The sequence below is a fragment of the Poromitra crassiceps genome (genome assembly GCF_964638095.1).
Source record: "Poromitra crassiceps genome assembly, chromosome: 15".
Classification (NCBI taxonomy): domain Eukaryota; kingdom Metazoa; phylum Chordata; class Actinopteri; order Beryciformes; family Melamphaidae; genus Poromitra; species Poromitra crassiceps.
In genome coordinates this window covers 6,631,830-6,659,576 of record NC_139634.1, presented here as the reverse complement: position 1 = coordinate 6,659,576, position 27,747 = coordinate 6,631,830, and the positions used below count along the sequence as shown (strand labels likewise).

At 45.6% G+C, this 27,747-nt stretch overlaps 1 protein-coding gene across 1 annotated transcript in view; it reads left to right on the top strand.

Moving 5' to 3' along the window:
* The window catches only part of atrx (ATRX chromatin remodeler), a 49,871-nt gene that overhangs the window by 1,257 nt on the left and 20,867 nt on the right, over window positions 1-27,747 (top strand). Inside the window, exons 2-29 of the mRNA XM_083651337.1 lie at window positions 1,045-1,106; window positions 1,818-1,867; window positions 1,988-2,073; window positions 2,174-2,254; window positions 2,408-2,517; window positions 2,675-2,742; window positions 3,036-5,221; window positions 5,327-5,393; window positions 6,839-6,990; window positions 7,074-7,250; window positions 7,465-7,624; window positions 7,732-7,834; window positions 7,985-8,182; window positions 10,248-10,392; window positions 10,573-10,682; window positions 16,774-16,920; window positions 17,064-17,241; window positions 17,599-17,736; window positions 18,673-18,848; window positions 18,960-19,077; window positions 21,318-21,448; window positions 21,867-21,961; window positions 22,094-22,233; window positions 22,533-22,674; window positions 22,838-22,938; window positions 24,688-24,796; window positions 24,938-25,115; window positions 25,496-25,687. Of these exons, the coding sequence (XP_083507463.1) occupies window positions 1,050-1,106; window positions 1,818-1,867; window positions 1,988-2,073; window positions 2,174-2,254; window positions 2,408-2,517; window positions 2,675-2,742; window positions 3,036-5,221; window positions 5,327-5,393; window positions 6,839-6,990; window positions 7,074-7,250; window positions 7,465-7,624; window positions 7,732-7,834; window positions 7,985-8,182; window positions 10,248-10,392; window positions 10,573-10,682; window positions 16,774-16,920; window positions 17,064-17,241; window positions 17,599-17,736; window positions 18,673-18,848; window positions 18,960-19,077; window positions 21,318-21,448; window positions 21,867-21,961; window positions 22,094-22,233; window positions 22,533-22,674; window positions 22,838-22,938; window positions 24,688-24,796; window positions 24,938-25,115; window positions 25,496-25,687 (5,595 nt within the window). The 5' untranslated portion in view covers window positions 1,045-1,049. The remainder of the gene's footprint in view (window positions 1-1,044; window positions 1,107-1,817; window positions 1,868-1,987; window positions 2,074-2,173; window positions 2,255-2,407; window positions 2,518-2,674; window positions 2,743-3,035; window positions 5,222-5,326; window positions 5,394-6,838; window positions 6,991-7,073; window positions 7,251-7,464; window positions 7,625-7,731; window positions 7,835-7,984; window positions 8,183-10,247; window positions 10,393-10,572; window positions 10,683-16,773; window positions 16,921-17,063; window positions 17,242-17,598; window positions 17,737-18,672; window positions 18,849-18,959; window positions 19,078-21,317; window positions 21,449-21,866; window positions 21,962-22,093; window positions 22,234-22,532; window positions 22,675-22,837; window positions 22,939-24,687; window positions 24,797-24,937; window positions 25,116-25,495; window positions 25,688-27,747) is intronic.

Below are 27,747 nucleotides of genomic sequence, written 5' to 3'. Positions count from 1 at the left end.
GGGCATTTGATATAACTGTAAAGGACAGAACTCGTCTGGAACATATATGAACACTTTAACATTCTTCTGCATGTTTTTATTCATATTTACAAATTGTTAACACAGTATAAGCCAAAAGTTAATGTTTTGTTTATTCTCATGTGCAATTTGGCAACAATCACAGATGAGTGTGAGTGTTCATATGGATATTCTGGAATTCTGTCAACAGTTTGAATCCTAGTTTATTTCATGTCAACTATTGTACATATTAGCAAACAAACACGGCAACAGGAAATAAGATGGGGGCCATTTAGAATGTTTACATTCTCAAGTTGAAATAGTCTATAAGAGGAAGTGACATTTGTTAAACTAGTTAGGGTTTTTGATGTGTTGTACCTGTTTAATTCTTGCTTGTCCTTCAGTGTAGTACTAAATCCTGTAAAATCATTCTTGTAATTGAGATTGTTGTCATCAAGGTGTGACTTTGCCCTTAAAAAGTCAACTATGAATGCATTAATTGACAGATGCACAAAAACATGGAGGAGCAGCCCTAAAATAAGCTCTCTTCCATGTTTGGTCAAGATATCTGGCAATTAATGAAAAGGTGTAACTTTGCCCTTAAAAAGTCTCCAGCATCTAGTACCTCCTTGTCAATATATTTGTATGTATAGCTTTACTCATGTGGTTTTATATTTGATTATGTTTATTTTTGGCTGTGTCCTTTTGGGTTGTGTTTTAATGTAAAAGTCACCTGTGGACAGGTGTTGGAAATTAGCGTTCCGCTATAAACACTTAACACTGTGTATCTGGTTGTTGTGCATACATGTATGTTACATCTCCAATGCTCTGTGATGTCCATATCAAATAAACGTAACCTAACCTAACCTATGTTAGCCAGCAAAAAGACAGTACACTGCATAGGTGAAACATTTTCCCATACTACCTGTTTGGTAGATGGGCCATTGTTACAGGCTTCAGATTCTGTGATCCAGATAAATAAAACAATGCAACATTTTAATTGATCATAGTGCCGGACATGATAGTAATCTTTACATTTCTTCCTAGGTAAAATGAGTACGGCTTCTTCTGAATCAAACCTAGACCAAATGGCAGACATAGCAGACGAGGTGAGTGTGACCTGCCTCTCTGGCAGCCAAATAAATATATGTTGACTTTACAGCTTTATACATTGACCTTAGTGTAAAAACAAACATGTTGAAGCCACCAATTTTACGGATTTCCGCAGTCATCTCTCACATTGCTATTTTCCTCTTAACCCATTGATACCTGATGCAGCATTTGTGTAAGACCGCGAACCGCGCGGTTCGCGGTCTTAAAGGGATACGCACACAAATGAGGGATATACACGCAAATGCTGCATCAGGTATCAATGGGTTAAGTGTGGACCTGTTACTGTTGTACTTGATTGAAGCATTGAAGGCAGTGGTGGCCTAAAGGTTAGAGAAGCGAGCTTGTGACCGGGAAGGTTGTCGATTCAATCCCCCGGACCGGCAAGATAAATCTGGGTGGGGAAAGTGAAAAGGCAGCGCTTGCCCCTCCCTCATTACCACCACTGAGGTGCCCTTGAGCAAGGCCCTTAACCCCAACCGCTCCAGTGGAGCTGATCAGTGGCCAGCAGATCAGACTGTGGTTGTACTGGTCCAGCTTCCAGGTGTGAATGTGAGCAGGGCGCTCCTGAAAAAGAGAGCATTGCTCTCAGTGAGACTCCCCCTGTATAAATAAAGGTTAAAAAAAACCTTAGTCAGTTTTCTTCTGTTGGATATTTTGTGTCATTTGGATACATTTTCATGCTACTCAAATCACCTTTCTTTCCTCAGCCTGGTAGCTCAACAGAAAATATGAAGCTATCCTCTTCTCGTTCTAAGAGGTGAGGTGTAAGTTTCTTAGATGCAGCCGGAAATGTTTTCTTTGCATGTGTGTGTTCTTTTGAAGAGGTCTCTGACACAGCTTAACAAGACACTAAAAACGTTGTTCTAACACATTTTAGGAAGCCTGCCTCTGTAGCTAAGCACACTGGAGTGAATGAATCAGACACCTCCGATGGGAGTGCCAGTTCTGACAATCCTTCTGAAGGTAATGTGGACAACTTGTCTAAAAGTATGACCTGTGTTTTTCATCTGTTGATGTTGAATAAGATGCTTATTCTGGGAGACGTTTGTGTTTTTGTCTCCAGGCACATTGGTGATGAGGCCAGCTGGGAATGAAAATAAAGGAGCTATGAAGCTGAGGGTGGATTTCAAACACAAATGCGAAGGTTATTTTATTTCATTATTTTGGAACTGAACGTGTATTCTGTTTGCCATGTAGGTGTCAAAACCATAACGCATAGAATTTTAATATAGTCAAAGTAATGACAAATTCAGCACATGTGACACTTAGTGGTTTGTTTCTCTCTTCATGATCACAGATGATACCCTGCAGAAGAAGATCAACTGCACTGCTTGTGGACAGCAAGTAAACCAATTTCAGCGCAACTCTGTGTATGAGCATCCTGTGCTGAAAGTGCTTATTTGCAAGGTAGGCGTTTTGCTAATTATTGCCTGCATAACAAGTCATCTCTATGTCAATTACAATGAAGTCCATTAATGAAATGAAATTACACATTAACATTATTCAATTATTGTGTTTTCCATTTTGCTATATTAATGCTTCATTTAATTTCCCCTGTCTCTAGTCATGCTACAGATTTTACACAAGTGATGACATAAGCAGAGATTCAGACGGAATGGATGAGCAGTGCAGGTATGAATTTTTATGTTGGAACTGATCAACAATTCCATCTAAAACTATTGGCTTCTTCAATAATGAGCCACTGAGTATCTCAAAAGAATATGACATAAGTCTGTCCTTAATGCTTTTGACTTGAATTATTTGTTCTATATTGAATGTACACGAAAGCTTGGTTTTGGCCACTTTCCAAGGATGTAAATTAACAACAAAGGCTGCTAATAATTGTAATGTTTTTTTTTTTTTTTTGAATTAACACTTTATTTAACATTGAAATAAAACTCTGTTGAACTCTACCTCCTCGCCAGGTGGTGTGCTGAAGGGGGCAAGCTCATTTGCTGCGACTACTGCAACAATGCTTTCTGCAAAAAGTGCATCCTGCGCAACTTTGGCAGGAAGGAGTTGTCGGCCATCACCGACGAGAACTCTGGAAAGTGGCACTGCTACGTCTGCAGCTCACAGCCCCTCCAGGATCTGAGCACCAAATGCAACTACACCATGGAGAAACTAGAAGAGGTGTGGCAGAAGCAACGGAAAACCGATAAAAGCCAGGAGCGTGACAGCAAGCGGCACAAGGAGAAGGAAGTGAAAGGGCACAAACCGGTTGTCAACGGGAAGGAACACACGGAAGGCTCAGGGACCATGACATTCTCTTACAAAAAGCTGCAGGTACCCAAAGAACTTGTAAAGAAAGCGAAAAACCTTGTCGAAACTACAGCGGGACTGAATAATACGTTCCTCCAGTTCATCCAGCAGGCAACAGAGGAGCAGGGAGATAATACTATCAGGTATCGGCATTTGAAAGCCTTCAAATCTGTGCTGTCCGATTTGAGAAAGGCCCATAATGCTTTGGAGGAGGCTTTGGAGCCAGAGTTCAGCAGCATGGAGTTGCAGAATGGTAATGAAGGGCTACATATCGTTAGAAAAAGCACTGATGCAGTTGCCCCTGTCACGGGTGGCCATGGGCGCAACGTGGCCGCTGCAGCTGAGCCGGCTGAAGAGACCGATCCGGATGAGGAGGCTGAGCCAGCTGAAGAGGCTGAGACAGCTGAAGAGGCTGAGCCAGCTAAAGAGGCTGAGCCAGCTAAAGAGGCTGAGCCAGCTGAGGAGGCTGAGCCAGCTGAGGAGGCTGAGCAGCAGGACATGGATAATGGCCGAATGTCAGATGAGGCAGAAACAAAAGGAAGCCAAAAACATACTGACGCAACCAAAGCAACAGTTAAATCTGAAGACTGCGACGGTGGGGCAGCTTCATCCGGTGAAATGTCTCTAGATCATGACATTGTGTCCGTCCCCCCCTCGGTTCCCGAGGAGCTCTTTCAGATGGTGGAGAGTCTTGCAGATTCCTCCATGCTCTCACAAACTGACACTGAAGGTGTATTGGACGCAAAGTCAAATGGCAAGTCATCAGACTCCCAGCGCTCTCAACCCAAGGTGAAGAACCTCATCGTGAAGCTCACTCCCGTGCCAGTCGTGACAACACGTGGGTCAAGGTCCTCCAGGTCCAAAAACAAGGAAAAAGATGCAAAGGTGAAGAAGGCATCTGAAGAAGAATGTGAGGAGGAAGATGCTGCGGATGGAACCACAGGCGACAGCCCGCCGTCCAGCCGTCGTTCTAGTAGCCGTCGTTCTAGTAGAGTGAAAACCACTCCCCTGAGGAAGCAGGCGGAAAACGAGGGCCAGGCAGATTCCTCAGAGTCTGACACAGAAGAAGATGGTCAAGCTAAGGCCAAGTCCTCCAAGAAATCCAGCAGCAAGAAGACAAAGGATGGGAAGCAGACCAAGGCTTCTTTGTCAGAAATGAAAACAGCGGACTCGGACTCGGACGAAATTCCCAACATACTGCTACAAGCAGCTGCAGAGGAGCACAGCTCTGATGACAATCAGGGAAGCAAGAGTGCTAGAAAGCGTTTGTTTAAGCTGAACAAGACGTCCTCACAGGATGAAGAGAAGACCTCCAAACGCAAGACGGCCTCACAGGACGAAGAGAAGACCTCCAAACGCAAGACGTCCTCACAGGACGAAGAGAAGACCTCCAAACGCAAGACGTCCTCACAGGATGAAGAGAAGACCTCCAAACGCAAAAGGAAGTCCGAGTCCTCAGGCTCAGACTTTGAGACTTCGAAAAAAAGCAATCAGGCCTCCAAGAAGAAGAAGCAGGATGGCTCTGACTCCTCCTACGCTGACTCTGACCTGGAGAAGGAGAAGAAGAGTCGGAGCAAAGCGGGGGCAGGGAAGAGGAGGTCTAGCCGGGTAAAGAAACAAGATGAAGCGAAAAAGGAACGCTCTCCCGCGGACCTGAAGAGGTCCTATGAAAAGAAACGGAAGGCAAGGAAAAGCAAAACAGCCACCAAGCAGGCATCGTCATCCTCCAGTGAGGATGAAGAGAAGGACGCCGAAGGTGACTCTGGAGAGGACAGTGACCAGCAGAAGATGAAACCCATTGTGGAGGAGACTGGAGCGGCAGGAAGTGGAACTTTCCATCAGTCCTCAGGTAGTTTGGCTTGATCAGTCAGGAGGGTATGGTTAGTTACCACACAGTTTAGCCAGCCAACCTTCATAAATCAATGAGTTTTTAACATGTATGATTCTGTTGTAGGAGATGAAGTTGATGGTAAAGAGGAAGCCCCTCAGGCTTTTGACGATGACGACGATCATGAAAACAGGTACAGACAAAAGAATAGATCCCCAGCTATTTGTGAACAGAGGTGGTGGTGTGCTCTGAGGATTGTTCTGGTGTCTCAAGGAAAATTAACGTAGGTGCTCTTGAAGAAAGGGTTCATCATATTGGAGCAAAAGGCAGGCTTCAGGCACTCGTACGTGGAGCAAGGAAAACTAGTTAATTTAAAGTTAAATAGCCTTTATTATTGCATGGCTTTACATGTAGAACAATTAACAATTAAGAAACCGACCGGTTTCGACCGACAAGGTCTTCATCAGGGTTACAATGAGGACAGACAGGCTGGACAGAAATAATGTGCTTGGTTTGGGGTGTCACCCAAACCTAATTGGTGAGGGAGTTCAGGTGTGTTGAATCACACTGGATGATAGGGCTGGCACGGATCAGAAAACCCACGGTTCGGATCGCGTGACGGATTTTGAGCCACGGATCACGGATTTTTCGGATCAGCAAAAATATATATATATCAGATTTTTTCTCTCAAAATTCTTCGTCTTCACCACAGTCTTCTTCCTCCATCTCCGCCCCCTCGTTGTCACTGTCGACAGTCAAAACTCCGGCTGAAGCTTCATTTTCTCCCACATTTGCCCGTCTAAAATAATCCTTAATGGTAGAGATGCACCGATTGCCATTTTCTTGGCCGGTTCCGATTTTTGAATAGTCTGACTTGCCAATTCCGATTTTATTTCTAAGAACAATAATTGACGGGTTATTTTTTTAAGTTATTTTTTTTACTTTGCTTCAATAGAAAATTAAGATTCATGTCACATTTGGAGCCCAGACATTCGAAGCTATGCCTTCGAAGGTCTGCTGCGGGTCAGAACATAAATATGCAATCCGAAAACTGAATGAAGACCATCCCATGGCCAAACATTTCAAAGAGGCACATAAATGTCCTTTCCTCCGGGGGGCAGGCCAGGAGCAGTGGTCGCTTTCTCGTACAGCGCCCGGGGACCATCTTCGGATGTTGTCGTCACTGGTTGGATGACGATGACGATCTGATCTTCTGCATGTTTTTAGTGGGGGGGGTTATATACGGAGGAACCCCCTGGGTTCTTCCAGTGCATCCAGTGTGATTCAACACACCTGAACTCCCCCACCAATTAGGTTTGGGAAACACCCCAAACAAAGCACATTATTTCTGTCCAGCCTGTCTGTCCTCATTGTAACCCCGATGAAGACCTTGTCGGTCGAAACTGGTCGGTTTTTTAATTGTTAATTGTTCTACATGTAAAGCCATGCAATCATAAAGGTTTTTTAACTTTAAATTAACTAGTTTTCCTTGCTCCACGTACGGGTGCCTGAAGCCTGCCTTTTGCTCCAGATCCCCAGCTATATTCTCGAACATCTCCATCTGATTTGATGTGTGTGGCCAAAAAGCAGGTAATGAAGCAGCTCTTGATTATTATGTTTTTGCTTTGCTCCCTAAAGAATCGCAAAGAAAATGCTCCTTGCCCAAATAAAGTCCAACTACTCTTCTGGAGCAGAGGGCTCCTCTGATAATGAAGAAGAAGATAAGGAAGACAAGGAGTGCTCCAAGAAAGTGAAAAAGGAGGAGGATGATGATGAAGAAGAACAGGAAGGTAACCTACCTTGACTAAATATGCACAGACACAAAAGTGACCGTTTTCTACCGTGTCTGAAGCCATTTATTTTCCTCTTGCAGATGAGGACGACGATCCCGACGACTCAGGTTCTGATGTGGAAGTGAAGACGCGTGGCCAACGTCATCGCTTACTTCGGCATAAACTCTCCTTGAGTGAGGCTGAATCAGGAGACGAGAAATCTGACAAAAAGAAAGAGAAGAACCAGAAGGAGGCCAAGAAAAAGACAAAGGGGAAAGGTTCATATGAGTTTTTACTTTGGTGTGCGGCGCGCATTCATTCAATTCAACCTTTATTTAAACTCGGAAATACATTGAGGTAGAGAGACCTCTTTTACAATATAGAATGCAACGGTGCCTGTAAGTTTACGGGCGAAGAGATTAGTAGTTCTCTGTAAGGTCGGCAACTGACCTTTTTCATACATTTCTCTCTCGCTTTTTATTTGCCTCTTAGTGGGGAGTGATGACTCTGCAGACTCCGACTTTGAGAAGTCCGAGGAGTCCAGCGCCTCAGAAGAGTCGGACTTGAGCGAGGAGCTTAGTGCATCAGAGAAATCTAGTGGATCAGAGAGCGACAGTGGATCAGAGAAAGCGGGGAAACGTCGAAAGACCAGGTGAGGAGAGAGAACCCCATTCAGTGAACGCCGGGTCATCTATTCCACTACCGGCTGTGGATCGATGATCTCTCCTTGCTTAGACGTGTCTGATCTTCTGTCTGTAGAGCTGCCAAGAAGAAGGATGACGAGAAACGGAGTTACAAGCAGAAGCAGAAGAAGAAGCGACGCCGGATCAAAGTTCAGGATTCCTCCTCCAGCAATGAGAAGGTACTTGGATTGCAGTGCACCTTAGTAGCTGCCCCTGCACTACCTGTTTTTTTTTCTTCCAGAAGTCACTCATAGAGTTGCTCGGTGACTGATCAATGCGAGCGAGCGTTTGCCCTCGAGAGTTGAACTTTTAATGTGCGTTTTCCACAGAGCGGCGAGGAGGATGGCGATGGAGAGGAAGGTGAAGAAGGCGACGACGATAAGGACACCCCCAAAGGCCGCAAGAAGATCCGCAGAATCCTGAAGGAAGATAAGCTGCGGGCAGAAACGAGGGATGCTCTGAAAGAAGAGGAGGACAGGAGGAAACGCGTTGCAGAGCGAGAGGAACTGAGGAAGAAACTCAGAGAGGTACAAAAAAAAAAGAGCCATCTCATAGCGTGGTTAATGTGAAGCCCAACAGACACTAGGGATGACATGCAGTTATCACATTATTATCCTTTTCTATTAATTAACTCGTGTGTGTGTGTGTGCCAGACAGTAGTAGTTGCAACTGGAGCGCTAATTAAACTGTTATCACTAACTTAGGAGGGGTCACGTGATTACAGGGAAAAGCCAACTCAGAAGGGAAACGAAAGAGATGGCTTGTGCTGCTGCACCTGTTTGGCTGCTCTTTGCAAGCTTTGCAGAAAAGAAAGGATTGGATGTAAATACATGGATCAAATGCACAGCGCTTTCTGCTGATGTCCAGAGTCGCACAAACAACTTGAATACATGTGCAGCAAATGCTGCCTCAGTACGCTGGGGAATGTGTTGACCCCATTTCCACAAAACCGAACAAAGTCTCCAGGCTTGTCTTTTTGTCCAGAAACCTAGACGTATAGCATAGCCCAGTGATACTCAACTTGTGGCCCTGTGTGGCCCGCGATGGAATTGAAAAAAGAAAAATAATTACAGTGCACCTGATTGATTGATTGACATCTTTATTGATAGTGATGATATATATACAGTACGTACACAGACACACCATTATCAAAAATGAACGCAACATGCAAGATATGAATATATACACTTATATGAATAAGTGTCCAAATGTTCATGTCATTCTGGCCAATACTCCACTTCTGTTATAGCATTTCAGTCTGGAATATGGAATATCTTTTCAATAATCTATGATTTAGCTGCTAAATTGTCAAATACCGCCGTCTGCTCGCTACCCAGGCAAGTTGAGTATCCCTGGTATAGCCTATATACTGTGTGTGTGTATTTTTTTTAATTTGACACATTCATACTATATTTGGCTATGTTTAGATTTGCTTAGCCTATTTCCATCACATCTTAGCAATTTCCATTATTCCTGTCACATCCATAATGTTTGATTTGGATGACTACACATCAAGAATATGAAACGTTTCTGTTCACATTTAGAATGAATCAAAAGACCCTATGAGTTAGGCTGTTATATATTTGTTGGATTCATCTAATTTAACTTCACAATTCATTGTCACCCAAGTGCTGACTATATTAGAGTATGTGCACTCATGTAAATATTGAACTTTATGAAGCAGAGGCTAACATTAGGTCCACATATTGCTTTGTTGTGACAGTGTCAAAGCTTCCTCAATAATCCTATTTCAATTGCATTGCTTTATTATTTTTAATATTCAAATTATATTTGAATCTTTAATGGTCATGCTAAAGTTTAGCCTATTACTGTTCCTAATAGAGGCTTATGCCAGTGCCTATTGCTACACTATCAGCATGTGTTTGTAGTGTATGTTCTGTCCACTAGAGGGCATTACAAGCACCATTGAATACACATCTGGAATTTCCAACAACAGGTGATAGCTTTCTTGATAACCAATAATTAAGCTTGGCCACAAAATGAATAACGTTACTTAGATGGATTCATTGCCAGTAAATTTCAATGTTATTCTAATCTATATATAAATTTGGCAATGTGGGCAATCTCTGTTCTCTGTCTGCTGTTCTCCGTTTCAATTTTTTGTGCCGGCCACAGCTATGCCGTTTTACGTGCGATCGGGCTGAAACTTTCAGGGGGTGTAAAGAGCTCCCGTGCGGGTGACCTGACGGAGCTGGTTTTTTAATTAGGTGATTGCCATAATTACCGATGTCATCAGTGAATAAAGTGACAATGGCCGGGTTTCCCAAAAGCTTCTTAGCGCTAAGAAGCTTCTTAGACCCCTCCCCTGGAGCCTTAAGAAGGGTCTAAGAAGCTTCTTAGTGCTAAGAAGCGTGTCATCAGTGATGATGTCATCATCAGTTGGTACAAAGAATGCTTGTGCATGCAACAGCAGTAGTCACATGTTAAGTTGTTAGGACAGTTTTGAGCGTAATCAGTTGCGCTCGAAACCCTAGTCGACACTGTAATTAAACATTGGGGAAAAGTTGACATTTCTTTCAATCCGAAGCTGACCTCTTTTTCACTCTTCCCCTCTGTCTCATCCTCCCTCAGGAGATTGTGGTGAATTCACAGTCTTCACAGGAGATCTCTCCCATCACCACCAAGCTGGTGCTGGACGAGGATGAGGAGACCAAGGAGGTGCAGGTGCAGGTGCACAAGAACCTGGTCACTAAGCTCAAGCCTCACCAGGTTGATGGTAAGGAACAAGACGAGGGATTTCACTCACATCCATGTGAACTCTCGTCACTAACAAGTCCTAGGGTTAAACCGGGATCTTGGTTATGAAGATGATAGCCTATATGTGAAAAGGAGATCTTCTCTGTGGTTTCTCCTGTGTAGTGGACTAACGTGCCTTTCTCTTTGCCATCTGTTTCAGGAGTGCAGTTCATCTGGGACTGCTGCTGTGAGTCTATGAAGAAGATCCAGAAGTCTTCTGGCTCTGGATGCATCCTGGCCCACTGTATGGGCCTTGGGAAAACCCTGCAGGTGAGGGGAGCAGCAGGACCTCCTGTCGTTCTCACTGTCTTCTCCCCCTCTGTTTTCTCACTGCTGTTACCTTGCAAGTTGGGAGATCAGTGTCACTGAAGTTAATGTTGGAAATGAGGTTTAGGTATTTAAGGATCCCCATTAGAAGCACACTGATGTATCTCTAGTCTTCCTGGGGTCCTGAATAGTCAACGCAGGACGTAACAACAAGTAAGCAAGCTAAACAGAATGCAAACGAGTGAAATTACGGATGAAGTGATAACAGATAACGGTACAATGAAGCACAAAAGACAGAGATAGAATCGCATAACATATATTGTGATAATAATGTACTAAACCGAGTTAGAGGATATTAAAAATACCCTAACAAGCCATTTCTTGCTAAGCTTTTTGAAAGTTATTTTGTTATTAACATAGGTTATCGGATACCCGCTGAGAAGCCTCTAGAACCGCCGTTCCCAACCTTTTCCAACTCAGGGCCCACTTGAGAATCTCACAACGTTTTGCGGCCGACCTCCGACCCCATAAAACAATACAGAGGCCAAATAAGGTGTTCTCAGAGCACTTGTTATTTTCCACAGAGTCACTAACATCTGAAACGTGTTGCACAGTCACTAACATCTGAAACATGTTCCACAGTCACTAACATCTGAAACATGTTGCACAGTCACTAACATCTGAAACATGTTCCACAGTCACTAACATCTGAAACATGTTGCACAGTCACTAACATCTGAAACATGTTCCACAGTCACTAACATCTGAAACATGTTGCACAGTCACTAACATCTGAAACATGTTGCACAGTCACTAACATCTGAAACGTGTTGCACAGTCACTAACATCTGAAACATGTTCCACAGTCACTAACATCTGAAACATGTTGCACAGTCACTAACATCTGAAACATGTTGCACAGTCACTAACATCTGAAACATGTTGCACAGTCACTAACATCTGAAACATGTTCCACAGTCACTAACATCTGAAACATGTTCCACAGAGTCACTAACATCTGAAACATGTTCCACAGTCACTAACATCTGAAACATGTTCCACAGAGTCACTAACATCTGAAACATGTTCCACAGAGTCACTAACATCTGAAACATGTTCCACAGAGTCACTAACATCTGAAACATGTTCCACAGTCACTAACATCTGAAACATGTTCCACAGTCACTAACATCTGAAACATGTTCCACAGTCACTAACATCTGAAACATGTTGCACAGTCACTAACATCTGAAACATGTTGCACAGTCACTAACATCTGAAACATGTTCCACAGTCACTAACATCTGAAACATGTTCCACAGTCACTAACATCTGAAACATGTTGCACAGTCACTAACATCTGAAACATGTTGCACAGTCACTAACATCTGAAACATGTTGCACAGTCACTAACATCTGAAACATGTTCCACAGTCACTAACATCTGAAACATGTTCCACAGTCACTAACATCTGAAACATGTTGCACAGTCACTAACATCTGAAACATGTTGCACAGTCACTAACATCTGAAACATGTTGCACAGTCACTAACATCTGAAACATGTTCCACAGTCACTAACATCTGAAACATGTTGCACAGTCACTAACATCTGAAACATGTTCCACAGTCACTAACATCTGAAACATGTTCCAGTCACTAACATCTGAAACATGTTCCACAGTCACTAACATCTGAAACATGTTGCACAGTCACTAACATCTGAAACGTGTTGCACAGTCACTAACATCTGAAACGTGTTGCACAGTCACTAACATCTGAAACGTGTTGCACAGTCACTAACATCTGAAACGTGTTGCACAGTCACTAACATCTGAAACGTGTTGCACAGTCACTAACATCTGAAACATGTTGCACAGTCACTAACATCTGAAACATGTTGCACAGTCACTAACATCTGAAACATGTTCCACAGTCACTAACATCTGAAACATGTTCCACAGTCACTAACATCTGAAACATGTTGCACAGTCACTAACATCTGAAACATGTTGCACAGTCACTAACATCTGAAACATGTTCCACAGTCACTAACATCTGAAACATGTTCCACAGTCACTAACATCTGAAACATGTTGCACAGTCACTAACATCTGAAACATGTTGCACAGTCACTAACATCTGAAACATGTTCCACAGTCACTAACATCTGAAACATGTTCCACAGTCACTAACATCTGAAACATGTTCCACAGTCACTAACATCTGAAACATGTTCCAGTCACTAACATCTGAAACATGTTCCACAGTCACTAACATCTGAAACATGTTCCACAGTCACTAACATCTGAAACATGTTCCAGTCACTAACATCTGAAACATGTTGCACAGTCACTAACATCTGAAACATGTTCCACAGTCACTAACATCTGAAACATGTTGCACAGTCACTAACATCTGAAACGTGTTGCACAGTCACTAACATCTGAAACATGTTCCACAGTCACTAACATCTGAAACGTGTTGCACAGTCACTAACATCTGAAACATGTTCCACAGTCACTAACATCTGAAACATGTTCCACAGTCACTAACATCTGAAACATGTTGCACAGTCACTAACATCTGAAACGTGTTGCACAGTCACTAACATCTGAAACATGTTCCACAGTCACTAACATCTGAAACATGTTCCACAGTCACTAACATCTGAAACATGTTCCAGTCACTAACATCTGAAACATGTTCCACAGTCACTAACATCTGAAACATGTTCCACAGTCACTAACATCTGAAACATGTTGCACAGTCACTAACATCTGAAACATGTTCCACAGTCACTAACATCTGAAACATGTTCCACAGTCACTAACATCTGAAACATGTTCCACAGTCACTAACATCTGAAACGTGTTGCACAGTCACTAACATCTGAAACATGTTGCACAGTCCCTAACATCTGAAACATGTTCCAGTCACTAACATCTGAAACATGTTATTTTCCACAGTCACTAACATCTGAAACACGTTCCAGTCACTAACATCTGAAACATGTTGCAGTCACTAACATCTGAAACATGTTCCAGTCACTAACATCTGAAACATGTTGCACAGTCACTAACATCTGAAACATGTTGCACAGTCACTAACATCTGAAACATGTTCCACAGTCACTAACATCTGAAACATGTTCCACAGTCACTAACATCTGAAACATGTTCCAGTCACTAACATCTGAAACATGTTCCACAGTCACTAACATCTGAAACATGTTGCACAGTCACTAACATCTGAAACATGTTCCAGTCACTAACATCTGAAACATGTTCCACAGTCACTAACATCTGAAACATGTTCCACAGTCACTAACATCTGAAACATGTTCCAGTCACTAACATCTGAAACATGTTCCACAGTCACTAACATCTGAAACATGTTCCACAGTCACTAACATCTGAAACATGTTGCACAGTCACTAACATCTGAAACATGTTGCACAGTCACTAACATCTGAAACATGTTGCACAGTCACTAACATCTGAAACATGTTGCACAGTCACTAACATCTGAAACATGTTCCACAGTCACTAACATCTGAAACATGTTGCACAGTCACTAACATCTGAAACATGTTCCAGTCACTAACATCTGAAACATGTTGCACAGTCACTAACATCTGAAACATGTTGCACAGTCACAAACATCTGAAACATGTTGCAGTCACTAACATCTGAAACATGTTCCACAGTCACTAACATCTGAAACATGTTGCACAGTCACTAACATCTGAAACATGTTCCAGTCACTAACATCTGAAACATGTTGCACAGTCACTAACATCTGAAACATGTTCCACAGTCACTAACATCTGAAACATGTTGCACAGTCACTAACATCTGAAACATGTTGCACAGTCACTAACATCTGAAACATGTTCCACAGTCACTAACATCTGAAACATGTTGCACAGTCACTAACATCTGAAACATGTTGCACAGTCACTAACAACTGAAACATGTTGCACAGTCACTAACATCTGAAACATGTTGCACAGTCACTAACATCTGAAACATGTTGCACAGTCACTAACATCTGAAACATGTTGCACAGTCACTAACATCTGAAACATGTTGCACAGTCACTAACATCTGAAACATGTTCCAGTCACTAACATCTGAAACATGTTCCACAGTCACTAACATCTGAAACATGTTGCACAGTCACTAACATCTGAAACATGTTCCACAGTCACTAACATCTGAAACATGTTGCACAGTCACTAACATCTGAAACATGTTGCACAGTCACTAACATCTGAAACATGTTGCACAGTCACTAACATCTGAAACATGTTGCACAGTCACTAACATCTGAAACATGTTCCACAGTCACTAACATCTGAAACATGTTGCACAGTCACTAACATCTGAAACATGTTCCACAGTCACTAACATCTGAAACATGTTGCACAGTCACTAACATCTGAAACATGTTGCACAGTCACTAACATCTGAAACATGTTGCACAGTCACTAACATCTGAAACATGTTGCACAGTCACTAACATCTGAAACATGTTGCACAGTCACTAACATCTGAAACATGTTCCACAGTCACTAACATCTGAAACATGTTGCACAGTCACTAACATCTGAAACATGTTGCACAGTCACTAACAACTGAAACATGTTGCACAGTCACTAACATCTGAAACATGTTGCACAGTCACTAACATCTGAAACATGTTGCACAGTCACTAACATCTGAAACATGTTGCACAGTCACTAACATCTGAAACATGTTCCAGTCACTAACATCTGAAACATGTTCCACAGTCACTAACATCTGAAACATGTTGCACAGTCACTAACATCTGAAACATGTTGCACAGTCACTAACATCTGAAACATGTTGCACAGTCACTAACATCTGAAACATGTTCCACAGTCACTAACATCTGAAACATGTTGCACAGTCACTAACATCTGAAACATGTTCCACAGTCACTAACATCTGAAACATGTTGCACAGTCACTAACATCTGAAACATGTTGCACAGTCACTAACATCTGAAACATGTTGCACAGTCACTAACATCTGAAACATGTTCCACAGTCACTAACATCTGAAACATGTTGCACAGTCACTAACATCTGAAACATGTTCCACAGTCACTAACATCTGAAACATGTTGCACAGTCACTAACATCTGAAACATGTTGCACAGTCACTAACATCTGAAACATGTTCCACAGTCACTAACATCTGAAACATGTTGCAGCATTTTCAGTGTTACAGTTTTCAAGGAGCGGTCCATCAGCAAGGGGCTTTTAAATGTGTTCAATGTACATAAGTACCTTTTATATAGCACACGAATGGGGCGGCTGTAGCTCAGGAGGTAGAGCGGGTCGTTCACTAATCGCTTTGGATAAAAGAGGTCGGTGGTTCGATTCCCGCCTCTTCCAGTCTGCATATCGAAGTGTCCTTGGGCAAGACACTGAACCCCAAATTGCTCCCGATGGTGTGCCAGCACCCGGCCTGCGTGGTAACCTGCCGCCATCAGTGTGTGAATGGGTGAATGTACCTACTGACTGTAAAGCGCTTTGGATAAAAGCGCCATATAAATGCAGGCCATTAATGTTCCTCCTCATCTACAAGTTTGGATATACTAATGCTACGTTTGCTGTGTAATTTAGGTATCGGGCTAACAATGGCGTGTGAAGTGGAAAACATGCTTGTGCGATAGCCTCGGCTTGTAGCCCTGCCAGCAGCAGCTAGACCCATATACTCCAACGTCAGCTTGTCGGGGGGGTCGCAGGGGAGTCTCCAGCAAAATGACTAAATTGTGTGATTTTACTAGGATTTCAATGACTAGAGCCCAAGGAGAGACTGTAGTGCATGTACTTGGTAATAATGTTTTCTCACTCCTGTTATCTCACCAGCCACATGATATTATACTGTTTGCGTCAGCTGCGTCGAGTCACATTTTCGTCACAGGAGCCGCACAGCTCTCGGCGCGTTCGGCGAGGGCTTTGACGCACAAGCATGTAAAGGATTTGAACCAGTGTCTGCAAAGCTGTTAGGTCTCACACGTCTTCCCCCTGTCTCACTGTTGTTCTCTTTTCGTCCTGTAGGTGGTGGCATTCCTTCACACTATGCTGCTGTGTGAGAAGCTCAACTTCTCCACGGCACTCGTGGTCGCTCCCCTGAACACCGTCCTGAATTGGCTCAACGAGTTTGAGAAGTGGCAGGCAGGAATGAAGGATGATGAGAGTTTAGAGGTAAAGAGTTTGACTTTTTTTTTATGGACGATTTCAGGTGCTTTTTGATGGATGAAAGGCCAGGGGTGTTGTCTCCTGTCCAGAGCTCCTGCTATGCGTGGTGTTTGCTGCGTGGTGTGTTGATCCTCGGTGTGTTTGCCCAGGTGACTGAGCTGGCCACAGTGAAGAGGCCACAGGAGCGAGCCTACGCCCTCCAGCGTTGGTCGGAGGACGGCGGCGTCATGATCATCGGCTACGAGATGTACCGAAACCTCACCCAGGGCAGGAACATCAAGAGCAAGAAGCTCAAAGAGACCTTTCAGAAGACGCTGGTAGATCCAGGTACAGCACTACGTCACGAGGCGGACCTGTGATGTTCAATAACATGCAAGCACTTTAACCACTTCAACTCCTACAGTCTCTTGGCTAAGCTGTCAAGTTATCAATGTCAAAGGTCCTATGTTTGTTTTCGTTTAGTTTTTTAAGTGAAGCAACCCTAACACTGTAAATGCTTCTATGCTGTCTGACGTTCAGTAATGTTTTATGTGAAGCTGTACTTTAGCCCAAGACAAATGTCCCCTCTTCGACAATAAAGTTGAACCTAATCTAACACAAGTCATCGTGTCCTCTAAAGAGGGACGATGTCTTTCTCTGAAGCGTTTCTCTAAAGTGCTAGCTTTATTTCTTCTCGTTCTCCAGGCCCAGACTTTGTGATCTGTGATGAAGGTCACATCCTGAAGAACGAGGCGTCGGCCGTGTCCAAGGCCATGAACTCTATCAAGACGAGGAGGCGGGTCATCCTGACTGGAACACCTCTGCAGAACAACCTCATCGAGTGTGAGTCTCATCGCCAACCCGATATCGCATCGTATCCTGGGATACGCATAGTGTCTATCCCTAGTGCACTAGAAAAAACAAAACTCGTGTAGGGCTGGGCGAGAATTCAGTATTATCATTTATTGTCTTTCAGTGGAGTCATCATCGTGATGATATGAAGATATTTTAATATTGTGACACATTACTGCGGTCTAAAGTGATGATGACAAGCTACTTGAAAACGGATAAAATGAGCTATGGTAGGAATATTATTTGAGTATTTCTGATTTGTTTGACATACCTAACATTACCCAAGGTTCGTACAAAATCTTGAAAGTTTGGAAAATGCTTGATTTCATTTTAATAGTCATGTTTTCAAGGTTAGGAATACTCTATGCTTGAATTTGAATATACTCCTTGAAAAGTGCTTGATTTTCAACATAATCTATCTGGTGTTTTCATCATCTACACAATCACTCATGTCAACCAAAAAAATCTTTTAATACCCGAAATGAAACCATTCCTAGTCATATTTATTGTCTCCTGGCATCTCACACAAGACATGGAGTGGACAGCGGAGTGGACCGGAGCTAGATCCACTGACATAGACCCCACTTCGCGTCATGAGGGCGACCATCTGCTCTGTGCTCTGAAGTGCACGAAAAACTCTTGAATGTTACTCTTAAAAAGTTGTACGAACCCTGATTAGTGATTACCATTCGGTTCAATGAGATGAACATTCATTTGATTGATTAACGCGATTTTGCATACGTGAACCATATCGTGATATATATATTGATCTCAATCAAAATGATTATCGTGATATTGATTTCAACCTTCTCGCCCAGTCCTGAACTCGTACATGATTTTGTACATGTTCGCTGCTTGTTAAAACGCTGCAATCTGCATAAATGAGTCTGACTCGGATCGCCGTCCCTCCCTCCCTCCCCCGCCCAGACCACTGCATGGTGAACTTCATCAAGGAGAACCTGCTCGGGTCCGTGAAGGAGTTCAGGAACCGCTTCATTAACCCCATCCAGAACGGCCAGTGTGCCGACTCCACGCTGCACGACGTCCGGATCATGAAGAAGAGAGCTCACATCCTGTATGAGATGCTGGCCGGGTGTGTCCAGGTAAACCTGCTGGCTTCCAAGAGCTACTGAGTGTTGTTGTTCATCTCTTCAAGCTGGAGGGGGAGTGTGGTGGCACCATAAAGAGGCTTTATTTCTGTTTCTGTTCCACAGAGGAAAGACTACTCGGCGCTCACCAAGTTCCTGCCTCCCAAGCACGAGTACGTGTTGTCAGTCAGAGTGACGCCGCTCCAGTGTAAACTCTACAGATACTACCTGGAGCACTTCACAGGTGAGAGAGAGTGTAAACTCTACAGATACTACCTGGAGCACTTCACAGGTGAGAGAGAGAGCCCCCCCGCGGAGAAATGACTCCAGGTGGGAAGGTGGGATTTTAGAACATTATGGAGCTTTGTCTGTTTTCTTTGGAAAACGCTCCCTACCCATGACTGCATGTCATTCACGTGGACCCCAGTTTGAGATGGATGGAAGCCGTTTTCTGTTCTCTCACGTTTTCATGCCGCATTGTTAAGTCGTTTAGTGGTCTTTGCCTATCAGAATGTGGCCCGTGGGCAGTGTGTGTGTGTGTGTGTGTGTGTGTGTGTGAGTGGCAGCTGGCAGAGTGCCACAGGCGGGGTTTAAGCCCAGTTTCCCACGTCTCCCCCTCTAATGAAGAGCTCTGGGAGAGTGGGGGCAGAAAGGGAGAGGGAGGGAGAGTGGGGATAGAAAGGGAGAGGGGGAGGAGTGGGGGCAGAAAGGGAGAGGGGGGGGAGTGGGGGCAGAAAGGGAGAGGGGGGAGATTGGGGGCAGAAAGGGAGAGGGGGGGAGTGGGGGCAGAAAGGGAGAGGGGGGGGAGTGGGGGCAGAAAGGGAGAGTGGGGGGAGTGGGGGCAGAAAGGGGGAGAGTGGAAGCAGAAAGGGAGAGGGGGGGCAGAAAGGCAGAGTGGGGGCAGAAAGGGAGAGGGGGGGGAGTGGGGGCAGAAAGGGAGCGGGGGAGAGGGGATAGAAAGGGAGAGGGGGAGGAGTGGGGGCAGAAAGGGAGAGGGGGGGGAGTGGGGGCAGAAAGGGAGTGGGGGAGAGGGGATAGAAAGGGAGAGGGGGAGGAGTGGGGGCAGAAAGGGAGAGGGGGGGGAGTGGGGGCAGAAAGGGAGCGGGGGAGAGGGGATAGAAAGGGAGAGGGGGAGGAGTGGGGGCAGAAAGGGAGTGGGGGGGGAGGGGGGAGAGTGGGGGCAGAAAGGGGGGAGAGTGGGGGCAGAAAGGGGGAGTGGGGGCAGAAAGGGAGAGGGGGGGGGGAGTGGGGGCAGAAAGGGAGAGGGGCGGGGAGTGGGGGCAGAGAGGGGGAGAGTGGAAGCAGAAAGGGAGAGGGGGGGAGTGGGGGCAGAAAGGGAGAGGGGGGGGAGTGGGGGCAGAAAGGGAGTTGGGGGGAGTGGGGGCAGAAAGGCAGAGTGGGGGCAGAAAGGGAGAGGGGGGCAGAAAGGCAGAGTGGGGGCAGAAAGGGAGAGGGGGGGAGTGGGGGCAGAAAGGCAGAGTGGGGGCAGAAAGGGAGAGGGGGGGAGTGGGGGCAGAAAGGCAGAGTGGGGGCAGAAAGGGAGAGGGGGGGAGTGGGGGCAGAAAGGCAGAGTGGGGGCAGAAAGGGAGAGGGGGGAGTGGGGGCAGAAAGGCAGAGGGGGGAGAGTGGGGGCAGAAAGGCAGAGGGGGGAGAGTGGGGGCAGAAAGGGAGGGGGGGAGAGTGGGGGCAGAAAGGCAGAGGGGGGAGAGTGGGGGCAGAAAGGGAGAGAGGGGGCAGAGGGGGAGAGAGGGGGGCTACAAGTTTTACACCAGAAGAGCAAACTAAGAACAGGAGGGCTGGTATGTGGAAAGAGCAGAAAGAGGAGTGTTTGGGGGGTTTGGTGGTATGTGCGGTGCCTCATTAGGCTGGATTGTCCCTCAGCCGTGCTGCTGATGTTGTGACTGTGGCTCTGGACCCCCAGGGTGGCGTCTTTGGACCCGGGGACCACCAGTCAACTCTTGGGTGCGGGGGCGGTGGGAATGGCTAACACACCTCGCTCTTCAGTGTTCCCTCTCCTCCCTGGTTCTCTGCTCATACTGTGAACTCTTCTTCTTAGCTTCTGAACCCTCTGGGTCGCCGCAGGCCGCTCGGCTCTGCCGCACACAGCACGACCCTAACCCTACAGCAGGACCCTAACCCTACAGCAGGCACAGCTTTCAAACCTCTGCTCCTGCCACTCACTCGTTTCACAAAGCTGCTAATTGAAGAGATTAGAACAGAGCGTTCTTTTTGTAGGTTTGACACGAGCGGAGCGGACACCACACACTCAGGTTGATTTGTGTATAAATGTTGAGGTGACTTCTGTTTGTCCATGAATGTTTCAGTTGGTGAAAGCACGACGACATCCAACACATACTAGTCTGTTGCTGATACAAAAGAGTGTGGGAGCAGCAGCTGCTGGGAGACACACACACACACACACACACACACACACACACACACACGTGTTTGCTTCACAGACACCCCCCTCTCCCTTGTGTGCAGGTATTGGGAATGCCGTGGAGGGGGGCAGGGGCCGCGCAGGGACCAAACTCTTCACAGACTTCCAGATGCTCAGCAGGATCTGGACCCATCCCTGGTGCCTTCAGCTGGACTACATCGCTAAAGAAAACAGGGTAAGGGTGGAGAGGAGAGACGAGCGCGTGTCCTTTCCCCCCCTGATCCAAGTGTTCTGTTGACCCACAGGTTCCGGGCAATAGTTTGGACAAACCTGTTTGAATGTTCTGTGTTTTTCATCTCAAGGCTTCTGCTTAAATGAAAGTCGATGTACGAATTTCTTTCCAAAGCGTTTGCCTTTCCATCGAGGCAAAGGGCGTCATAACAGAATCTAAATGATAAGATAGTTTTGATTGCTTTACACTGTTTTGGTCGCAGCATAATTCCATTTGTGTTGTTTCATAGTTTTGTTTTGTTCTTTGCTATTATTATAAAATGTGGACATGGTCAAAGTAAAGGCAAATGTAGCGTGTGACATTTGACTTGGTAGTGTGTATCCCTACCCGTTGGAGTCTTAACGCGAGCGCTCTGTCGCAGGGTTACTTTGACGAGGACAGCATGGACGAGTTCATCGCCTCCGAGACGGACGAGTCCTCCATGAGTATGAGCTCCGAGGACGAGAAGCTGAAAAAGTGAGACTTGACCCATCCATTTCCTTCCGTCATCTATTCGGACGGGCGCCCCAATTAACTGCCCGTGTCTGTCCCATCTTCTCCTCTCGCTGTCCCCGTCTCGTCTTCGCCACCTCCACTTCTCCCCGATAGGAAAAAGAAGAGAGGCAAGGGCAAAAAGAAGGGCTCGGAGGACTCGGATAGCGACGATCTGGAGGTGATCAAGGAGTGGAACACCAGCTCCCGAGGTGGCGACCCGGCGTCGCGAAACAGGGCGGAGCCCGAACCAGAAGGTATGTAGTGCGATAGTAGAAACTCCCCGATTGGACGAGCAATTATATTCTTCAGGTTTACACAATTTTGCCATAGAGCGCATATGAAGAAAATGGGAGGAGAGAAGAAAAATAATTTGAATGTATCTCTGCTCCCAGATCTGTGTACTTTAGCTGTGACGTTGGCAGAGAATCCGCTCTATATTAGAATAGTGAGACTGGAGTCGGGAGGCTCGATTGTTTTGCCGCAGCTCGTTATTGTCGAGACTATATAGACTGATCTGAAGAATGATCTGTGGCTTTTTGGCATCAATTAACAGAAGCGCCCTCTGGTGGCCAAGCGTCACATGACTGGTACAAGGAGTTTGTCACCGACGCCGACGCCGAGATCTTGCAGCATTCCGGAAAGATGACGCTCCTCTTTGAGATCTTGCGCATGGCCGAGGAAGTAGACGATAAAGTGTAAGTGTGTCTATCAACTGATCATATATGACGTTTAGATTTTAGTTTCCCAGTTTGACTGGATATTGTTTAGGTTAATCACAGAGTGACTTGCCTCAGTGGGGTAAACTGACACTGCTGTATCTTCTTATCTTGTGTGCTGTCGTTCGTTCCCCTTCCTCAGGCTGGTGTTCAGCCAGTCTCTGATCTCTCTCGACCTGATCGAGGACTTCCTGGAGCTGGCTGGCAGGGCTAAAGAGGAGGAGAAGGTCTCTCCATACAAAGGTACATTTTGAGGATAGTTGGACAGGTAGTTCACATTGTCTTCAGTAGGCAGGTGAATCTGTGGACGTTATTGCACTGAATGATACCGTACTATGACAATATCAAGCCTGCCTAACTTTGAAAGGCTGCTTTTGGTTTCACGATGCGCTAAAATTCCCGCAAGCATTGTTTAATGTACGCCAGCTACTGACTTGTGGAGCTCGGGGGGGGGGGGGGGGGGCTCCGTTGTCCGTCTTGAGATTCATTCTTGCGGTTTTACACTGTTAGTCTTTGAACTTACTAAAGTGTGTGTGAGATATAAAGAATGCTAACATTAGTTTTGGAGAAGGCTGAAGTACTTTCATATGGATAATGCAGGTTTCACGCTCGTAAGACGAGCCCACATGTAGCATGTATTCTTCTCGTACACGCTGGTCCACTTATTACCGCCTCCTACACACATACACAGCCTCTGGCATAAGGTCATGTTCCTAATTAAACTCCAGCAGCTGTTTTTGCTTTCATTTTGAAAATGATTAGACCTTGACTTTTTTTATTCCACAAAAAAATGTTTGCTCAAGGGTTTGTAATTTGTAATGAAAAGATCACAGTGCTGTTTAATTGGAAACATACCGAAATGTTAGTTATGAAGGCTGGGGGGCGGGGGGGGGTGGCCATCTTAAAAGGCTGAATACGGCTGGCCTCCATGCAACCACCTATCTGCTCATGCCCAACATGAGTTTAAATAGGCCTAGTCGATGGCGACGAGCGTTATATGAAGTGTTTCGCGGGGGATGGGTTGATGTTGGCGCTGACTAGGGTTGGCACGACGGACGATGGCATCGACCATCGTGATGGGCCGACCCCCCCCCCCCCCCATCGGCCTCTGAGCCTTCTACATCGGATCATCGTGATTAATTATCTGTTTGAATTAAAATTGTGCCGTTTTAATGATGAGAGGCCAAGTCCACTTAGCGTGATGCTCGGGGGACGCGCCGGCGGCATTAAACAAGCGCACCCAGTTCAGTTCAGGGAAGCCTCCTCCTCCACGCCACTGCTTCTCTGAACTGGGTGCACTTGTTTAATGTCGCCGGGGCATCCCCCGCGCGTGAGAAGTCGGCTGTGTTGTTGTGAAAACTTTTTAAGACAAAGAAGAAACTTCACGTCCTTTCCTGTTTTCAACCCAAAGTGAGTACAAGTCTTCAACTGTGAATTTAACTCGCCTGTTTCCAAAGTGAAAGTTGGAGTCACTCCATATAGATACAGCAGCTGCGTTTCTCCAGCCATTTCTCCTAAACTCTCTCTCATTACATTAGGTTCAAAAGCCCACGCGAATCTAACGTTATATCAGCCAGTAATTCAGTCAGTTTTCTGCCAGCTAGTTAAATTCAACACACACACACGTTGGTGAGGATCTGTAATGTTAACGTTATTTGTTTTGCGCCGTTCAAATTGCTGGTAGTGATGACAGCCACTGCCCGCTTCAGTCGCCTGGCTCTGTGCTGTAGCACAGAGCAGAGGCTAATAGCCTATCCAAGCCCGCTGGTATCATCCTGTTGTTAACGTGAACGCATTGCAGCGGCTAGCCACATGGCATTACAGCAACGCAGCGACTTAATAAATAATTAATTATTACCCCAAACCCCCACCCCCACCCGTCAATGACGATGCCATCGTCCAAAACGATGTTTCACTGTAAAACGATCACGATGGGTATTTTGATGACATCGCACAACCCTAGCGCTGATGTCTTAACTGTGTCTGTGGAAGGTGATGGCAAGTGGTTCAGGAACATTGACTACTATCGGCTGGATGGCACCACCAACGCCACCACGAGGAAGAGGTGGGCCGAAGACTTTAACGACGAAAGTAACGTAAGGTAAAAAAAAAAAAAAAAAAAACACACACAAAAAAAAAAAACGCAGCAACTCACATTTCCTATATGTTTGAAATGTCAGTAGCGGTGCTGAAAATTGAAAAGGTGTATTCATTTAATATCTCTCCTTGCCATGTTTACCAGGGGTCGTTTGTTCCTCATCTCGACGCGCGCCGGCTCCCTGGGCATCAACCTCGTGGGGGCCAACAGGGTCATCATCTTCGACGCGTCCTGGAACCCCTCCTACGACATCCAGAGCATCTTCAGGGTCTATCGCTTCGGCCAGATCAAGACCGTCTTCGTCTACAGGTTCCTGGCACAGGTGAGCTTCTCCCGTCAACATGTGGCGTAAAACCAAAGCCGGTTTGAATTTTTCCTTTTCTTTTTCCTGCTTGGCTGTGCACTTTTACAGGTCCAGCTGAAATGTGTCACTTAAATCAACAATTTAGATCGGTGATCAGCCAATCACACATTGACAAAACATTGTATGGAATTGGTCTTGAAACATCTGATTGGTACAAGCCTAGTACCTCAGTGCTTTCTATGAATGCACAGGCTACTAATAAAAGTTCTCTTGTTATTTCTTATAATGGAGTAAAACCTTCTCGGACGGGCAAATTGACCCACTGTTGATTCTCATAAATCTACCCGTCATCGCGTGCTCTTTCTTGCCCTCCTCTCCTGCCCCGTCCCTCTCCTCAGGGTACGATGGAGGAGAAGATCTACGACCGGCAGGTGACCAAGCAGTCCCTGGCGTACCGCGTGGTGGACCAGCAGCAGATCGAGAGACACTTCACCATGAACGAGCTCGCTGAGCTCTACAACTTCGAGCCCGACCTGCTGGACGACCCGTCGGGGAAGAAGAGCAAGAAGGCCACGCCCATGTTGCCCAAGGTCAGCCGTGTGTCTCTGTCTGCGTGTACCTTTTGTGTGCACGTGCATTTAAATGACCCGAAGTGTACTTATTTATTTACTCATCTTACACATCCTTTTTGGGGATAAATAAGAAGTATCATCCGGGGGTTTTTGATCGACTAGAATGAGATTGAATGCGGCTCTTTAGACTGATCTCTAACGGATGTGCACATGAACGGGGCTAAAACCTGTTTACTATTGTAGTTGTAAAATTGTCTTAATTTCCCCCTCAGCAGAAATGTCAGTGAATGCCATGTAAATGCCAAGTTTGTTTTTCCCAAACCTGCGCCTCTTTTGAACTTAAGCGTTTCAACGATCAACCCTGTTATTTAGTCTGGATCCAGTTCAGCCTCTTTTTCTTCCTCTATTGCTCCTTGTTTCCGTTTTCTCTCTCCTCTCTCTCCTGAGTGCAGGTGCTGTGTCACTAGTTAGGGCCCCCCAGACCCCCTGGGGTTTAATGAGAACACACAGCCCTTACATGGGCCATCCAACCGCACACAGCTGCACACATTTCTCTGTTTACTGCTATTTACTAAATAGTCTTCACATTGCAACACTGCTGTGGAGCAGATCTGTTGCCCCTCTCTCAATCTGCGGGGGGTTCACCACCCCCATGATCTGAAGTGGTCCTTTATTTTGGTCTGACTTGGCTTTTCTCTGCAGAGATCCGTAAACAGAATGGATAAAAGCAACACAGTATATCCAACCTGCTTGCTTTTTTTTCACCGGACAGACAAGAGGGCCTCTCCGAGTACCCCCGATGGAAAAATCTCTTTTCCATCCGCAGCGTTGAGAGATCTTTATCGCCCCCCCCTTCCTTCCCACCGTGGGTATTAATTCATAGGTAGGGAAACACCCTGCGTGAAGCCTCTCAACCTGCAGCCCATATCAAACCCGGGGCCCCCTCTCGAAAACTCCATATTGCCCCCGAACCCGCGAGTCGCCTGCTCCCCCAGCGCAGTGGAGCCCAGTTGGAGATGTTCAGAGGAAAGATGTATTCATTGAGCCACAGCCCCGTTAGATGTTGTGTGATCTTTTAACGAGCCCGGTGACATTTACGTGACACGGTATTAAAAGATGGAGGGGCCGACGAGCACTTTTAACAAGCTGACCTGTTTTGGCCGGCGGGGTTAACTATGATGTGGCAGCACCACTGCAGTATTATGGAAGGAATTTGCCGTCTGGACTTATGTGAAGATGAGTCAGACACCCTCCATCACCTTCAGCCAAAAATGCTCTGCACAGGAGGAGAGAAGGACTCGAGCCGTGGCAGAGGGGATTTTTGTGTGTGTGTGTGTGTGTGCTACCCCCCCCCCCCCCCCCCCCCCCCCCCCATCTCCTCACACACAGTAGAGTGTAGAGTATAGTTTCTTTAAAGGTGCAATCTGTCAGATTTTGCCAGAATTTAAGTTTAAACCGTTCAAAAAAAAAACTAAAATGATCAATAGGATCAGTTATACGTTATGTCAAAGACGTCTATGTGCTGTTGCAGAGATATCTGCTGAAATTAGCATTAGCGCCAATTAGCCTCCGACCCATCCTTTGCTGTAATACCGCTTCTACCTCAAGAGGCGCTAGTGAGTCGCAGTAGCTTACAGTCCCGAGGCGGACGTTTTGCTGCCTTGGAATAAACTGCCAAATCGAATCAATGGACCCTACTTGTGTTTTTATTCAAGATTCACTTTAATAGCCACAGGAAGTAATCGGATTACAAACGAGGAATTTGACTTAGTGCTTAGGTTGCTTACTCTATGTCGTGGAACAGCTAATGGCGCTAGCCTTCTCCATACACAGGTAGCGTTAGCATTTGAGCTAACACTACTGTAACAGACTCTACGGAGGACGCTCGGTTACATTACTAACGTGATTGATACAGATTTGGGCGATGTACCCCAGCCTGCGAGTAGCTTTCAAATCATGATCATGTCTGACTAACTTGATTTCTCAATCGAGCTAAAAGCAAAGTGCAGTGCGTTGTTTTCCTGTATGGAGGGTGGGAGGAGGTGAAATGCTGCCCCCTATGGAGGGTGGCAGGAGGT